Source organism: Sapajus apella, unplaced genomic scaffold (genome assembly GCF_009761245.1).
Source record: "Sapajus apella isolate SASKATOON/1434 unplaced genomic scaffold, GSC_monkey_1.0 scaffold18, whole genome shotgun sequence".
Taxonomy (NCBI): Eukaryota; Metazoa; Chordata; class Mammalia; order Primates; family Cebidae; genus Sapajus; species Sapajus apella.
This window is the reverse complement of record NW_022436958.1, coordinates 31,536,245-31,554,593: the sequence shown is the minus strand read 5'-3', so window position 1 is coordinate 31,554,593 and position 18,349 is coordinate 31,536,245. Positions and strand designations below refer to the sequence as shown.

Below are 18,349 nucleotides of genomic sequence, written 5' to 3'. Positions count from 1 at the left end.
ATTGCACTCCAGTCTGGGTGGTGACAAGAGTGAGACTCTGTCTCAAAAAACAAACAAATGAACAAAAACACAAAACCTTGTCTCTACTAAAAATACAAAAATTAGCTGGGCATGGTGGTGGGTGCCTACGGTCCCATTTACTCAGGAGGCTGAGGCAGGAGAATTGCTTGAACCCAGGAGGTGAAGCTTGCAGTGTGCCACTGCACTCCAGTCTGGGCAAAAAGAGCAAGGCTCAAACAAACAAAACAACAAAACAAAACAAAACGTTGAAGGCAAGATTTGAATCCAGCACTTTCTTTCTTCAAGGCTTTGGCCACTTCGCTACACATCCTCTCTTACATGTTTAAAGGGTTTATGAATAAATAATGGAACTCTATGGAAGCTCTTTGTAATAAAAATAACCACTGCAACAATCTGTTTATAAAACGAAAACGTTGTATACTTAGTTTACCTAAAGCATGGTTGGCCCTCCAGGGGACATTTGGCAATGTCTGGAGGCATTGCTGAGAGTCACGATGTCAGCAGTAGCGGTGCTACTGGCATTTATCGAGCAGAGGCCAGGGTGTCTTAGTCTGCTCTGGCTGCTCTAACAAAATACCTTAGACTGGATAGCTTACGAACAATGGAAATTCATTTTTACAGTTCTGGAGGCTGAAAGTCCAAGATCCAGGTGCCAGCAAATTAGGTATTTACTGAGGGCTTGCTTTCTATTTAACAGCTAGTGCCTCTAGCCGCGTCCTCATTTGGTGGAAGGAGTCATCAAGCTCCTTCCAGCCTCATTTATAAGAGCACTAATCTCACTCAGGAGGGCTCTGTCTTCATGACCCACTCTCCGGCTAAAGACTAAAGTCTTTTAATACTATAACATCGGCGAGTAAGTGTCAACATACGAATTTTAGGGGGACAGAAACATTCGGACCATACCACAGGAGAACAGACCTCTACAATGAAGAGAACTGCCCAGCACAAAAGAGCGCTGAGACTGAGAAACCCTGACACATTATGAGGCAATTGGATACACTTTGAAAAATTTAGACCCTTATTTTTCCTTTCTATTTTTAACGATGCTCACTGAATGTACTCTTTATGCATTGGAATAAATCTTGTTTATATTTTAAAGGCACCCGCCTCCGTCACCATCTTTCAACTTAAATTTAGTAATGGATTTTCAGGGAAAAGTGCCTATCAGTTGAATACTTTTAAAATACATATATTTCTAAGTTTTAAGTACCATTTTACCCAATTGTTTACAGAAAAATTAAATCTGATGCTTTTGTATAATTAAAAATATTCATGTTCCATTCTTCATTTATAAAAATGATGCCAAAGGGCAATGCCAGGGCACATTCTTTTTTAAACCGATTTACTGAAGAAGTGATGGATCTGCACTGAGTCATCCACTCAAGCAAATCTTCATCCTGGTAGCCATTTGGAAAGTGGTTGGCTAGAGGCAGACATGTGGTCTGTGACTGTGGAACAGTTGTTTTTTGTGGGAGACTAACTGATCCGTGTTTGATTCAATTCTGTGATATTGATCTTGACAACATCATGTTTTCCTACGAAGTCCCAAGAACTTTCCCAGCCTTCACAATCCCACCTCACGGTTTGAAACTCAAAAACAGAACTTCATATGACAAAGTGGAAGTCAGAGTAATTTGATTATTTTTCTTTTCTTTTAACAACAGTCCTTAAAAGTTCTTTGGGGTAGGATGGAGGCAGCACTTGAAGAGGTGAGCAGCCATGGTTTCTTGACAGACATGACCATCAAGACAGTTTTTGGACTCCTCTGCATCAAAGAACATACACTTCAGCATGAACTTCTGCTTCAAGATTAAAGCGAGGTAGCTGCTTTACTCCAACTGTTCGTAATACTCCAAGAGATTAAGTGCCCTCATCTTCAGTGAACACCAATGTTTTCATTAGACAATTTTCTAATAAATTTCTGGGTTTCTTCTGAATAATCTTTCAAAAATTTTAGGGAGACTTCTGTACATACACTCGATAGACAAAATCATGATTTCCCCTAGAGTTTTTATTGCATGGTCATTATTCTTACCTATTTCTTCAGTAGTCCTAGCAATGGGAACCAGACAAGATAATCTTGACAAACACGACTATTGGTTTACTGTACTGTTTCCGCTGGAGACAAGAATGGTGGATCCTGGTCACCTCCACGGAGGGAACACAGAGCACATTCACTGTTGTATATAACACCTATAATTAGGAAGACCTATGGTTTTACCATAGCAGTTTTACAGATGAGGTTATTTTTGGGGTGTTGAAAAAGCAACAATTAATTAAAAGTTTTCAACGGTTTATTCATGCCTCAATAAATTATTTCCCCACCAAGTATACTCTGTTAAAGAAAACCCCTAATGTCTGGCCCCAGTGTCCTCTCAGGCTAATTAATATGGAAAGTTATTAAGGGTGTAGAATTTGAATAAACTGTTTAAACCTCTCCTCCATGTCTTATTTCTAACTCCATAGCCCCTTAAAATCGCCTCCTTGGGATCCAAGTGGCTTGGAAAAAAATAAAGTCTGTGAACAGTCCGGAATCTAAGGAATCAAGTTTCATTTAAGAAAAACTAGCAAGACTGCTATTAGATTGGACAAGGTGGTAAAGGGATACTGGCAGGTAAAGCGCGAGAAAGTCACAACTTGTGTTATTTTCTGACTGGTGTCCTGCAAAGGGACACCGTGTAGGTGTCCCGCTCGTTAACTTGTAAGCGAACTTCAGGTTCTCTTTGGTGGCAGAATTCCGAATGTGAGAATCTGGCGGCCGTTCAACGACCCAGCCCTCGGGGTCCCCAGGGGGCGTCCTCTGGCGAGCCTGATTGTCTGGGGCGAAGGCGCAGGGCGAGCTGCGAGGGAGGAGGAGAACCAGGGCTGCTGGCCCTGAAAGCTCACACAAAGCGGCCTGGCTCCCCTTTGGTGGGAACTTCCTCGGCCGCCAGCGGAGCGGGAGGGGGCGGCGGGGCGGCGGTTCCCCTCGCCGAGGCGGAGAACAGCGCGCGCGAGGCTCGAGACGCGCGGCGAGCGCGGCGGCCGCCGCCTCCTCCACTCCCCGCCTCCGCCGGCGCTGCCTCCTCCCTCCGCCCTGCTCGGCCTCCCTCGCTCCCTCCCCTCGTGGCTGGCTTCGGCGGCGGCGACGGCGGGCGGGGAGGGCGTGCGCCGGCCGAGAGGTGTCGGCGGCGAGGCAAAGGAAGTTTCAAGTGGAAGGTCGTCCGCCGGCCGGCGCGTCCTCCTGCTCTCCTCCGCAGCATCATGGCGGAGCCGAGCGGCTCGCCTGTGCACGTCCAGCTTCCCCAGCAGGCGGCCCCGGTGACAGCGGCGGCGGCGGTCCCCGCGGCCGCGACAGCAGCGCCGGCCCCGGCAGCGCCCACGGCCCCGGCCCCGGCCCCGGCGGCACAGGCTGTCGGCTGGCCCATCTGCAGGGACGCGTACGAGCTGCAGGAGGTTATCGGTCAGTGCGGCGGGCGCGGCGGGGCAGGCTCAGGCCGGGCGCGGAGGCCCGGCGGGAGGCGCGGCCGGGGGCGGGAGGGGGCGCGGGATGCTGGGCTCGCCTGCTTGCATGCCCGGGAGGCAGAGCAGCCGGCCTCTGGGCCTACCGGCTTCAACAGTTTTTTTTTAAAAAATATATTTGTTCTTTCTCTGAGCGCTGGTGCTGCAGGAGGCGGCGCGGCGGATGTGACTCGCACTGCAGACGAGCCGCATGCTGCAAACTTTTATCTCCCGGATCGCCGGGGCGGTGGAGCGGGAGCGTGCCGGGGCCGCAGCTCGTGGCCGGTGGCCACGCGGACAGGCAGGCGCGGGTGGGGTGGGTTTGCGGGGGGCGCCGCCCGGGGCTTCCAGTGCCCCCGCGCCCCGGGAGCCGCGTCCTGGGGGACTCTGCGGGCTCAGCCGCGCCTCTGCCTCCCGTCGTGACCCTCTCGCCGCGGGTAACGCGGAGGCCCCATTGCTTTCCCGAGGCCGGGGAGGATGCTGGCCTCTCTCTCCCTGACAGCCACCACTCCACGCCCATCTTGCAGCCCGGCTCTCCGCGCTACTCGGCGCGCCCGGGTACCCGCCTCCCTCCGTGCCAGGGTGCGCCGCCTGCCGCCCAGTCCGGCCTCCCTGGGAAAGCGGGTGCCCTGGCCTCCTGCCCTGCACCGGGCCGATGCTTCCCTCTGGTCCAGGCCGAAATGCAAAAGTGAAACCCGAGACTGTCGGTGATCTGCTCCCTGCCTTTCGATGCCTCTGGCTGGTTAGCAAATATCACCTTATCTTACATTTTTAAATACTTGGCAAAGTCGCAGGGCTTGGCGTTACTTTTCGTTGGGCTAAGCACATGAAGGGCCAGGAGATTTGTTTTGTCTCTTCACTTAGAACCTTCCCTATTGGATCATCCAGTTTGAGAGCCTTGTCACTTAGGGAAGCCTCCAGGTAAAGTGGGCCCTCAGCGTCTAACCTTACTGACGCAAGGATGGGATGTTGCCTTCTCAGATTCTTGGTATATAAGTACAGCGATGAAAAAGGAGTTCAGGATATTTATCTTAAGACTTTCACTTTAAAAAATTATTCTCCATCTCCCTTAAAAAAATTAGAACACATACAAAAATTTCATTAGGTGTTTAAATGAGCTTTTGTCACCTGCTACTGTGGAATAAAACATAGCGTAGATGAAAATATGTGTGTGTATATGTATATATATACACATAGATATGTATATATAGAATACACACACACACAGAAATATGTGAGAAAATGCTGGGCAGGGCAGTAACCTAGGATCTAAAAGCTTCAGATTTCCTATAATAGACATTAGTAGACAAAATTCATGGAAAACCCAGATCTTCTATAATTTTTGGGCAAAGACTGTGAAGGGATGAGTCTTCATGTCACTGCCCGAAATACATAGCTTCAGGAGTTTCTCAAAGCCTAGAATATTCCATGGAAACCTTTTTAACCTGGCACATAAGCCCTGTACCCTCAACCTGCCTGCCTCTTCCCATTGTCTACTCTCACTGATTGCTTCCTTAATACAACACTGTCTTCCGCACATCTGGTCTTCCATTCTTTGCTGCCTTGCAGAGGCTCTTCCCTACTGTGAGAGTGCCCATCTTTGTGCACTGAATCTCACTCTGCTTCCAAGGTGAGTGTGAATATTCCTTGAGAAGCCTTCTGTTTCTTTCAAGGCAAAATACGGTGACTTATTCTGCCCCTTCTTTTTAAAGATCTCATAGCATGTAACCTCATAGTTGTTATTTGCTCAACAAGATCTGAAGGCCTGCTGTGTCCCAAGCATTGCCCTACTTGCTAGCAATATAGACATTAACAAAAGTGATCCCAGCCCTCAAGGACATCATGAGTTGTTAAGAAACATGGGAAAAGGATCCTAAAGGATGTGATAAGTAAGTGCTGGGGGAGCCCAAAGGAGGGAGTGACTGCCAGGAGAGAGAAGGAAGCAGAGTATTTCTTAGTAGAGGTCATATTTGAGCTGGATTTTGAAGTCTGAGTTTGTAAGGTACTTAATTATTTCCATTATTGCCTTCACTAACCATCTGTGAACTCCGTCCCTGACAGGAAGAGGTGGGCTGTAAAAGTTTAATAATGGTATCTGTCATATAATTTTCCATAGAGTCCATAGGACTGGAAGAACTTATAATCAATGTATATTCCTACTTGATTAGTTATTAGGGTTAAAATACAAACGTTGCCTTTTGCAAACAGTATTTTTTGTGAAATAATAAAATCTTACTTTAAGTTGAGTGAGATTAATGGCAGGACTTCTTTCTGTTTGCAGTTTTAGCCCTGTTAATTATGATTGGTCAATTGATTGGAAAAAAAGATTTACCTGAGGAATTTGAGAACAAAAACACCTGCTTACTCTACCCTGACTTTTGCACGTTTGCACTGTGGAAAGGGCTTTTCTGCATTTAAAGTTTATCTCACATTTTCCCAACTAGGAGATGGCCTGTGTGGAGGCCCTGTTACTGAAAAATCAAATTGCTGGAATAGGTTTTTTTTTGCAATGGCTTAATGTTTATAGGGAATTGCAAACCCATTTCTATTTAGGGTTTAATGCTAGTTGAGTTATTAAGACTGAACTTGTGGCTGAGCACTTTTGCTTAAACATTACATGCAGAAGTTAGCAGTTCAAACACTGAACCAGTTTCAACATGAATGCCAGTTGACAGCCTTTGCTTCTACCTGCCCGACATACAGCAGGTGTCATATAATATGACTCCAGCAGTGTGAACCATGACCAGCAGCAGGAGGCTCAGATGTGCCTGAGCAGAAAGCCAAAGGAGGCACCGTGTTTTAACTTTCCAGTGTGGCACCGGCGTGGAGCACTTTTTTTTTTTTTTTTTTTCTCATTTCCTTGGGGTCCCCAGGATTAGGAGAGAATAAGTTTGCTAAAATCCAAACAAAGCAGGTTCAGTTGTTTGACTTTTGTTTTAGAAAAATAAGCACAGGATTTTGCAAGCCTAAAAATAAAGTTTTCTCTTTGTTGTATTGTTGTTGTGTTTTAAAAGGTCAGTGGAGAAATTGTAATGCTCTTAGGAGTATTCTGGTTCAGAAGTTTATTCATGACCTGGAAACGATGTAAATTTGATTGAAGGGAGCTTTATATTTACAGAGGGGTTAAAAATGTTGGAAATTATTAAATTCCTTCTTTTAGCCATCGATATCCTTATTTTAGTAGATTTCAAATATTTCTGTCTCTTTGGAGGCTTTCCAACCTGTTTATACTCTTCAGCCTTATTAATCTTTGTTCCTTACCTCTCTAAAGAAGGAATTTGGGGGTGAGTTGAGTCCCCAGAGGTAGGTACCCCTACCTGGAGAAGTATAAGGGACGCTTAAAGCTATGGCAGTTGAAAACTTAGTTTATTTGTTGGTGGCGTTAATATTACCTAGATTTGCTAAACAGGGAATGAATGTGAATCATCTAAGTGTTTACTTGGCCATCCGTAATGGAATGGAGCACCCTCAATGAACTTCTCATTCAAAGAGTGGTAGTCATTGAAGTACCAATTTCTGTATTTGAATCAGGTGATTCCAGCAGTGCTGTTATCTTTGCTGATTTTCTTCTGAGAAACACTAGACTCCTGCCTCAGCATATGTTTGATTTTCTTAGATTTTTTTGCAGGATGCACCTTTCTTTATGTAGTTTTGTACTAGATTTCTCAGCATTGCTTCACGTTTTTCCTGGGTGGTCATTTAGAATGACCAAAAAGTAACAATTTTGACATCTCAGTCAACACAAAGAATTCTGAGTTTTGGAATCCTGGCCATGGTTTGACAGAGGGTTCCTTTGAATGCTTTATTTTTCTCCTGTGGGGCTTTGTTTATCCATTCAGGTGTGTTTTCCTCAGGTCCAGGTGTTAGTGCATATGGCCCGGTCTTTAAGGAGCAACAGCCTCTCGTAAAATGAGATTGTATATAGCCCCGGGCATTCCTGCTTTGCTCTGTGCTCTCAAGTTTCTGTGGATTTCTGTGGTTTGGAGATTAGAATTGGTTTTTATAGATATCTTAGAGGCAGTCTGAGGGCAGGCATAAGGGAGCCACAGTACTGAGTGTGTGTTCTGATCTCTCAGATCTTTACACCAGGCTGACTTGCCGCTGCAGTGGGTTCTTTGACCTGGATTAGTTTGTTTGTTGTTGTTTTTTAAATACTAGATGAGGCCTGAGATGCTTTGTCTCAAAGAAGACAGGGCTTTGATTTTAATTTCATTTCACTTTTTTTTAATAAGTAGAAAAATGTATGTAGAAATGTTATTTTGTATTTATTATTATTATTTTTTTGAGATTGGGTTTCTTTCACTCTGTTGCCCAGGTTAGAGTGCAGTGGTACAATCATACCTTATTGCAGCCTCAAACTCCGGGGCTGAAGTGACCTTCCCACATCAGCGTTCTGAGTAGCTGGGACTACAGGTGCAAACCATCATGCCTGGCTAATTTTTTTTTTTTAAAGAGATGGGGTCTCACTATGTTGCTGAAGCTGGTCTTGAACTCCTGAGCTCATCGATGCTCCTGCCTTGGCTTCCCAAAGTGTTGGAATTATAGTCGTGAGCCACTGTGCCTGGGCTCTTTATATATATTTCTTTTTTTTTTTTTTTTTTTCCTGGAGTCTTGCTCTGTTGCCCAGGCTGAATTGCAGTGGCACCATCTCAGCTCAGCTAACTGCTATCTCTGCCTCTTGGGTTCAAGCAATTCTCCTGCCTCAGCCTCCCGAGTAGCTGGTATTACAGGCCTGGCTAATTTTTGTATTTTTTGGTAGAGAAGGGGTTTCACCATGCTGGCCAGGCTGGTCTCGAACTCCTGGTCTTAAGTGGTCTGCCCACCTCAGCCTCCCAAATTGCTGGGATTACAGGTGTAAGTCACTGTGCCCGGCCTATTTTGTATTATTTTTATTGTGGTAAAATATACACAACAAAAAATTGTACCATTTTAACTGTTTTTAAAGTGTGCAATTCAATGGCATTAATTATATTTACAAGAGAAATACTCTTTTAAATGTGCTGTCAGGGGCCTGGTGGGGAGATCTCAAGGTAAAAAGAAACTATGGTAAAGTGACTGGAATCCTTGCTTTATGCATTTCATTTGTAACTAATGGTATTATGAATTCTTCCCTGACTTTTAGGGCTTATTGTGTACTACATTTTCTGATGGTGTTTGAGGATAAGTTGCAGCAGTGCCGGCTCTGGAATCCAACAGCCTGGCCTGTTTCATGTCCTGCAATGGCGGTCACTGATGCTACGACCTTGAGCAAATGACTTAGATGTGTCTGCACTCAGTTTCCTCACTGGTAACATAGAAGTCATAAAAATAGGGTTGTGAGGATTGAGAGAATATAAAGCACTGAGAATCGTGCCTGGCACACAGCATGCTTTCAGTTAGTCTTAGCTATAACTTCTAAAGACTTCATTTGCTAATCAGATTCAAGTTATCAGGAGAGAACATAGTCCTATCTTTGGCAAGATTCTGGAGTGGCTTGAAGGGTTTCTCTGCTATGTTTATAGCAGGGAGGAAGTGGGAAGAGGTTGTTCCCTAGTCCCACTCTTTCTGCTGGGCTGCTGGAAGGAGCTTACTAGAGGAGCCAGAGGCCCCCTAGAGATCTGACTTCCCCTTGCACCTCCACTGCTGTAGGAGGAAACTGAAGAGACCTGTGGTGCTCCTGGCGATTTGGACAGCTCAGGGATTTAGGTGCCAAATGGCCCTCTGACAAATGATGAGAGCATCCTGCGGGAAGGTTCCTGAAGAGGAGCAACCCATTATGAGAGGCCTGAGAACAACCTGCTAAGACTGCACTTTTCCTCCACCTCTGAGTTTGCCCGGAGGCTGCCATGCCGGCAGGAAATGCTGCTGACTAAAAGAAACACTCCCTGTGTGTCCCAGCCAGTGCGAGGACAGAGGCCTTCATTTTCAGATAAAGTCATCACCATTGCTTCCCTGTCTCCTTACTTCCCCCTCTGGTTTCCCCTCAGTTTATAAATATTCTCAAGCCTCTCTCATCTTTAAATGACAAAAGAGAACAAAAGACTCTCTATTTCTTTCTCCTCTGGCTACTCCCTTATCTCCTTTCTTCCTTTCACTGCTAAACTGTTTGAAGGCACCTCCCATTCCCTCTCAGCCCACTGCAGTCTGGCTTCTGCTCTTTCCTGGAAGGAACCAAGTTACTCTCTCTAAAATCACAGTGACTCTTCTGTGGCCAGAGCCAGTGGACACTGTAGTGCTTCTCTCTGCAGGGGTAGGTGCCATCTTTCATTCTGCTTCTGGAAGGGCTGTTGCTTGGGCTTCCATGCCATCCCTTCCTTCTAGACTTCCTGTATACCCCTGCCCGCCCCAGATGCAGGATCCACATCTCTAAGGCTTCAACTACCACCTCAGATGTCGAGGATCCTCCTCATTATCGACCAGTGTTTGGACTATCTGTTCAATGTCTTCGTTTGAATTTTTCACAGGAAGTTTATACAGTTAAACTCATTGTCTCTCCACCCTTGCCTCAGTCCTAATCTGGTTCCTTCTATATTTGTCTTCTATAGAGCCCTCAAGGGCAAAACCTGCTGGCCATTCTATACTTTCCTGTCTTCCTCCACTTCCCACATCTTTCTGGTCACCAAGTCCTAAATACTCCACCTCCTTGAAATCTTTGATCTGACTTACCTCTTCATGTCAGCCACCACTGGTTTTGTTCAGGCCCTCATCGATTCTTATTTGCATTATTGTAATAAATTCATAACCAGGTTCCTTTTTTCCATTCTTGTTTCTGGCTGTCATGTGCATTGCTACCAGAGTGATACTGCTCTACCAGAATTCTTTATCACGTTGCTCCCAGGCTGAAACCCCTTTAGTAGCTCTCCCATTATCCTTAAGACTAATTTGAAGCACAGTGCTTGGGGTCTTCTGGGAATTGTCTCTTGCCTCCCCTGTCAGCCACATCTTGCCATTTCTGGTCTTAAGACAGACTCTCCACCCAGTTGGAACCCTTTGCAGTTGCTGAAATGCCTCTTCTAGGCAAGATTTTCGTTTGCTTGGACCACCATTCCAACACCCTTCCATTTTTCATCTGTGTAGCAGAGAGCTCTGTCTCTTCTTAAGTATTGCCCTTATTGAAGTATAATATGCATGTGGAAAAGTGTATATATTAAAAATGTGTATCTTGGTGCATGTTCATGAATTGAATATACCATGTAACCAGCACCTTGACTGGGCCTCCCTTCTCATACCCTGAACAAGTGATTTCTTGTCACACAAACAATCTGCCTCTAGAGCCTCCCTCCCTGCTTGCCCTTCAGACTCGGTTGGGTCTTTCCCTCCCTGGCAGTTCTCACACTGTCTGCAGATTGTTTCTTCCTTGCCAGCCTGGCTCTAAGACTGTTAAGTCCTCCTTGAGGACGGGGTCTCTCATCTCCACACCCTGCATCTCATAATAAATGTTTACTACATGTTTTTTGGATGAAGGTCTGAGTTCTGGGGATAAAAACCGCCCCCCCCCCCCCCCCCCCGCCTTGCTTGTGGAAGAGGAGCTTTGCCTGACGCCTAAAAATTTGCCTCACTGAATCCTGAGGATTTGATCTTGCCTGTGGTTAATGATGGTGCTTATTTAGTTGCGTTTGGGCCAATCAGCTTAAAGGGCTCTGTAGAAATTAGCTCATTAATCCTCACAGATCAAGAGTAAGCACTTTGAGTGCGTCCACCTGCCTGTGTTGTGGAGGTAGGCAGAGGCCTGGCACTCCTGAGGTCATAGGATGGAGAGATGGCCTTTCTGGCTGGATTACAGGACCCAGAGCTCCCTGCCACATTTCTGGCGTCCTTTACTTAGACATTGTAGGGTGGAGTGGGGAAGTCCCACACTACCCTTCAAAAGCTCTGGAGCTTTCCTTTCTTGAGTACACCAGTGATCTCTTTCTCTTGCTATTCATGTATTTATATATAACTCTCACCTTGAAGTTCTGTGGAGCCTCTTCCTGTGTAGGAATCAGGATTGCTGGAGGTGATCAGAGTTTCAGGTGAAACATAGGAGCAGAATTGCAGAACAAGTGGCTTTCAAAGGTTGTTACGATGGCAGGAGTTCTATTTTTACAAATTATAAGGGACTGACTTGATAGGATGGGTGTGGACCATAGAACCGGGTCTTTCTTTTTAAGTCAAAACCAATCTAATAGATGTTATAATTCCTCTACGGTGTACTTTTTGGGAAAGTTTTTTTTTTTCCTCATTAAATATAATTCCCCATGTAATCATGTGAAATCCTACATTTTCCTCTAGGGTGGTTTTGTTTAGGTTACACCAAAACAGCTCTTAGTTGAAGTGATTCAAGTGTTTCTTTTTTCCACATCTACCATTAATTGGTCAAGTTTTTGTTACTAGACAAGAAATCAATATATTAATTAAAAAGGAATTTCAGACTTGGCTTAACTGAAAAGCAGAAGAGAAACAAAAATCCTTTAGAGACAGGATTGGCAGTACTTTATATCTAGAGTTGATTTACGTAAATACTTTGGAATCCGATGTGAGTAAATGATATATTTCAAATTTCTTCTCACTTGCCAAACAGTTATTTGAGAATAAACCCTGGCTTAGCTTTAAGAAACTTCTTGAACATTGAGGATTTAGATGAATTGACCTTTTAAACGGATTGTGTATTTTGATATATGGGAAAACATTTTAAGGTAGAAATGGTAGAGACCTCTGCATTCATATTATCCCTGATTTTATTTTCAAACCTCTTCCAGGTAAGTGGCATTTAGTGTAACTCTGAGAAGCCTAGTATTGGGGGTGCTCATGCAATTCTTAGGTAAAAATATGCATTTTATTGACATTTATGGGGTTTGGGTTTTTAACCTTTAGTCACCACTGGAGCTATTTGTCAGAAATACTAAACAGAAAGTAGAGGTGGATGACTTTTTGCCCTGTGAATGATAGCTCTTCAGTTGGGGAGTATTTTGAAAGCCAGTCACCCATGATAGTTGTGAGACTTCTCAGAATCATTCTATGGATGGCTAGGGTCTTAGAAGAAGTAATGATTTTGTTTTGAACTGGTTGTATTAGTTTGAACCAGAGTTTGTACTAAGGGATATTCTAATTGCTTTATTTCCTACTCTGTTTAGTCTGGGAATTGAAAAGAATTATATTTTGAGGGTTGGTGCCTATCGACCTATCCTGTGTAGCTTAGATTTTGATTTGAATCATCTCGTTCTCTCTCTCTCTCTTTCTTTCTCTCTGGCAATATCAGTGTCTCTCTTTGCTTAATTATGGGGTGACTCAAGAAAGCAGAGGAAGAGGAGCAGCAGCCTGGGGTTCCTGGGGAAGGAATGGCAGGTCATTGCTGGCTTTTGTAAGTCAGTTTCTAAGTGAGAAGTGGCACAAAAATATAAAGAGAGTTAGGAAATTTAATTTTAGAAAAATCAAAGAAAAAAAATCCATCCCAGCTGCTTTGTCTTGTAACTGAAAACTCTAGTGGCCAAAGTTGAAGAAACTTGCCTGTGGTCCCAAAGTCCTTAGAATCCCAGGCTCATGATTCTTCCCTAATTCAGTATTTTTTTTTTCCACTTATATCACATTGTTTCCTTGTTGGCATAAAGGAAGATGTTAGAAATATTATTGACTCAATGAATTTTATAACTACTATTAAGACTTTTTTTTTGTAGAGACAGAATCTTACCATGTTGTGCAGGGTAGTCTCAAACTCCTGGCCTCAAGGGATTCTCCCTCTGTATCCTCCCAAGGTGCTGGGACTACAGGCATGAACCACTGTACCTGGTCTATGACTCAAACTTAATAGAGTAAAAATATATCTAAGAACATATTTATTATATAGAAATCCGTAAAAATCTTACTTCTTTAGGGGCATTAAAATGATTTTTATTTACCTGTATTTCTTTCTTCATCAGGGCATGTTTATTTAACATGTAAACCAGGTTATATGTGAATGTACAATATCTTCATTTTAGCCATCACCTGTTGCCTGGTCTACTACAGTAGATTATGTTTTTAATCTTTGGTTATCTTCTGTCGGAGGTGGGTGTGTGTTGTAAAGTAAGGTTGACGTGCAGGAAGTTGAGGGTTGAAGAAAAGTACACGAAATAGATATACTCCATGACTGCGCATTAGTTGGAGTAAGGTGGTCCTTTATGCACGACTGATATTTTATAACAATCAGCAGCAGCAGTGTTCCCAGAAGAAAGGGGCTAGCATCACCCTGTCCAGCTTGGTAGCCACTAACCGCATGTAGCTGTTTACAGTTAAGTAAAACTAAAGAAATAGGATATAGTCCTTTGGTTGCACTAGCCACATTTCAAGTGCTCAATAATGAATTGTGGCTGCGACTGCCTTATAGAATAGTGCAGATACAGACCGTTTACATCATCATAGAAAGTTGTATTGCATGGCTCTGGATGGTAATTTCTTGGAAATGTTCAAAGACTGGCTAAATACTATGATGATGGCTGTAAGTAGTGTGAAGCCACCTTTTAATAACATGCGAAGGTATTGCCACCAGCTTAGTACACAAAGGAGACAGGCATCACTAACCTGATTTTTAAAAATATTTTGTTTTCACTCTGTGCTCTCTCTGAAAGCTAGTCAATTCATTTTTTCAGAAGAGTATTCTTGTGTGTTGTGAAACAGATACCCCTGTCGACTTAGGAAGATAGTTTTGAAGTTTGAGTTTTTATCTTACCTACTTACCTCATTTTGGAAATGTACTTGTGATGACTAAACACAGATTCTGTCCAAATGAAACCCAGTATTTTCAGAAATATCAAAATGTTACATTTCTTGAAAAAAAATCACTTTAGAGTCTTTGGGTTGGATATGGTAGTCAGAATCACTTCAGTTTGTCTTTTATGTTGTGAAGAAGGGACTGATTATATAGGTTTAAAAATGAAATTACAGGGCCGGGCGCGGTGGCTCACGCCTGTAATCCCAGCACTTTGGGAGGCCGAGGCGGGTGGATCACGAGGTCAAGAGATCGAGACCATCCTGGTCAACATGGTGAAACCCCGTCTCTACTAAAACTACAAAAAATTAGCTGGGCATGGTGGTACGTGCCTGTAATCCCAGCTACTCAGGAGGCTGAGGCAGGAGAATTGCATGAACCCCGGAGGTGGAGGTTGCGGTGAGCCGAGATCGCGCCATTGCACTCCAGCCTGGGTAACAAGAGCGAAACTCTGTCTCAAAAAAAAAAAAAAAAAGAAATTACAAAGAAGTGCTGAAATTAACCCTAATTAGGAAAACTAATACCCCTGTTAATTTTAGTCACTTAAACAGTGAATTTGAATCATAGTCCTTTCTTTTCCTTTGAGTTAGGAACATTTTGGTATTTGACCAATTCAAGAATTAATGGTTTATCATTAAGTTATATGTCACAAAGCAAGTAAAACATCATTTAAACTAGTACCTTAATAGAAATTGAAATGTAGTAACCACTGTTTGGGTAGGATACCTGCTCTGTTGGGAGAAGGAGTTAATGACTGAGGAGGGGTGGAAAAAAAAATCTATGTAGGGAGATTAAGTGGGTTTAATTTTGGGCAATTCAGGAACAGCCTGTACTTTCTCACATTTAGTGTCCCTTGAGTGACCGGAGCTGTAACAGAGAATGTTTTACTATGTAATCCTTTTAAAATTTTTCCTTGTATGTGCCCTTTGAAGTTTCTGAAGTCTTAAACCCAGTGCCTGACCTTAAACACAAGTTGTTGTGGAAACATTTTTAACATGGCACCTTTCCTGGGTAGTCGGGTAGCTGAAATCGGACTAGGGAAAGTGTTTCTGTGTAGTTTCAAATGGTGATCATTAGGATAAACTTAAGAATAGTAATATTTTTGGCATAAGTCAAGATCAGGGCTAGAGTGTTTACCTTTAGTAAAGTAAATACCCATCAGTTGTTTAAAAAGTGATGATCTCTAGGGCCAAGAGATGATGAGCCTGTCAGTTCATCTATAGCCGTTTTTCCGATTGTCTTCATAAATGCTGCAAGACTTTCTGAAGGCTATAATTTCATGTCCTGTTCTTTTTTTTTTTTTGAGATGGAGTCTTACTCTTGTCGTCTGGGCTGGAGTACAGTAGCACGATCTCAGCTCACTGCTACCTCCTCCTCCAGGATTCAAGTGATTCTCCTGCCTCAGTCTCTCAAGTAGCTGGGATTACAGGCGCCCGCCACTATGCCCAGCTAACTTTTTGTATTTTTAGTAGAGGTGGAATTTCACCGTGTTGGCCAGGCTGGTGTCGAACTCCTAGCCTCGTGATTCGTCTGCCTCAGCCTCCCAAAGTGGTGGGATTACAGACGTGAACCACTGTGCGTGGCCTTCATGTCCTGTTCTTTAAAGCCCATTGGAAATAGATAATATAGGCAGCTTTGTAACTTACATTTTTGCCTAAACAGTCTTTATGGAAAAGGGGGATAATTGACATTCCAGTGACTAGGACAGGTAAAGTTACAGTTGGATGCTTGTTTTGCTAGTACTTATACATTGTAGTCCATTTCGTCTATCATATTAAAAAATGAAATTATTTTTAGCCATATGGAGTTGTTTAAAATTAAATATTTTCTTGTCTCTTGGAGCTACCTGGAAGAAAGGGAGTAACAGAAGTAGGAAAGATGATCTTTCTGAGGTATGACTGACCTTAAATTAATCAGATCAGAATTTTTATATACAGAAAGTATTTTTTCCTTCAGGGGGATGTGTGGGAGGGTATCTATTTTGACTTCATGCTACATTTTATTTTAAATAAGAACTTAGATCTTCTGCGGCAAATAGGCTGGTGTTGCCATTGGAAGACTGTGTGAAAACTGTGACAGCAAGTGTGTGATTTGTGACTCCTATGTGTGTCCCTGCACACCGGTGTGCATATGCGATGAGTGTAACTATGGATCTTACCAGGGCCGCTGTGTGATCTGTCGAGGCCCTGAGGTCTCTGCTGCCTATTTTTGTAAGGAGTGCACCATCCAGGAGAAGGATAGAGATGGCTGCCCAAAGATAGTCAATTTGGAGAGCTCTAAGAGATCTGTACCTCTTCTATGAACTCAAAAAATACGGCTTCAAGAAGAGGTGAATGGTGGCTGGCTCCTTCTTCCCCTCCACCTCAAGCTGCTGCAGCTGCCAGAAAAGATGCCTACTACTACTAGCAGAAAGGGAGCAGAGCCCAGAGCATCACCAGGAGTGCCTGCTAGTGTACTGGCAGCTTGCCACCCCCTCCTCTCCCTTCACCCAGACACGTGGTAGGGATGGAAAAGGACTCCTCACAGAGCACTCTGGCACACTGTATTGGAGAGAAAAACTGATAGATTAATTAATGGTTTTTCTTGAATTCGAGAAGCAAAGATCTGTTCTCCTTATTGATATGTTCTCCTTCAACCAAGATCTTCTAAAAAGAAATAATATTTTAGCCTTCTGCTTGAGGAGTTGACTGTGAAGCTATGCCTGGTGAAACACATGTTCTCGCAGCAGTGCTGGTGGCAGCTGTCCTTGAGGAACCTTCGGTGTGTGGTGGGAAGCTATCAGAACAAGAAATGTAGGCATTTACTCTTCCAGCACTTGTGCTGGTGTCATGTTATTTTCCTTCTGAGACACTGGAAACCTGTTCTGTTGCTATTATATTAATAAAGTTAGTGTTTATTTTCTGGTTAAAAAAAAGTAGCCATTTCTATCAGTCCTCCTATGAAGAAATGAGACTAATTTTCTAAGGTGACATTAATTTGCTTTTAAGAGGCTTCTAAACGTGTTTGAAGCAGTGATATTTGTATTGGAATAAGTATTTAACCTTACAAAACGACTCTTTAGCATGACAGTGCTGTTAGTTGTTTTCAGTCAGTTTGTTTACTATTATTTGTAACAGATTCTGGATCACTATTTCGTAGAAGTGGTAAGACTATCTAGGACTTGGTAGGAGATTACAGTGAGCAGTTGGCATGGAGGTAGGGATTGCAAAACTAAAAGCTGATGGTGGCTGAGAGGAGTTTGGTAGGGTGGTGGGTGGGATTCTACAGTCAGATCTGTGAAGCCAGGGAGAATGGGCTCATTCCGAGGCAAAGACTAGTACACCTCAGACCTGAGCAGGCCTGAGAAAGAGAGAAAATAAGAACCTGGGGGCATTTCCAGGTTTACAGTTTGCAGGACTTGACAAGGGGTCAAGGCAAGGAAATTGATAGGAACAGTATAATTTTTCCAGGGTTGATTCAGCAGTGGCTTCTTGTTGAGGTAGGTGCCTCTTTTAAAGTTTTGCTGTCAAGGGTGCCTCTGACAGACTGAAAGACCCAGTTCTCTCTTCGTGGATTCTGACATTCCCTGTATCAGTTATCTATAGCTGTGTAACAAATAACCCCAAAACTTAGTGACTTAAAGTAAGGACCATTTTATTTGCTTATAATGAAAGTTGGCAATTTGGGTTTGGCTGGGCTGGGCAGTTCTTCAGATTGGGGCAGACCCACGGTCAGCTTGGCTGGGGCTCTCTTTTAAGATGGTCTCACTTGCACATGAGGTGCTTGGTGCTGGCTGCTGGCTGGTCCTCACTTTCCACTGATTTCTTATCCTGAAAGAAACTTGCCTGTACTTGGTTTCTTGGCTGCAGGAGTGTTCCAAAATACTGCGACTAGAAGCTGCAAGGACTCTTGAGGCCTAAGTCTTGGAAAGTCACACAGTGCCACTCTGCCACATTCTGTTGGTTAAAGCACATCACAAGGGCAGCTCAAATTCAAGGAGAAAGGAAATAGATTTTTTTACTTTTTGGGAGGAGCAGTAAAATCACATGGCAGAGGGACATGTGTACAAGTATGGGAGGAATTCTTATGGCCATTTTGTAAATTCTTTGCCACAGATGCTATATTTAGCACAAGGAAGATGAATATACAATGTTTGTCATTCATTTA

General features: G+C 43.6%; 1 protein-coding gene and 1 pseudogene across 2 annotated transcripts in view; both read left to right on the top strand.

The window, feature by feature from the left end:
- Nucleotides 1-3,047: 3,047 nt before the first annotated feature.
- STK39 (serine/threonine kinase 39) overlaps nucleotides 3,048-18,349 on the top strand; it is a 317,234-nt gene continuing 301,932 nt past the window's right edge. The window contains exon 1 of the mRNA XM_032286623.1: nucleotides 3,048-3,463. Within this exon, the coding sequence (XP_032142514.1) occupies nucleotides 3,265-3,463 (199 nt within the window). The 5' untranslated portion in view covers nucleotides 3,048-3,264. The remainder of the gene's footprint in view (nucleotides 3,464-18,349) is intronic.
- Nucleotides 3,713-17,118, top strand: LOC116557135 (annotated as a pseudogene). The gene is made up of 3 exons (XR_004271377.1): nucleotides 3,713-3,938; nucleotides 7,341-7,405; nucleotides 16,224-17,118. The product of XR_004271377.1 is annotated as a PHD finger-like domain-containing protein 5A pseudogene (transcript).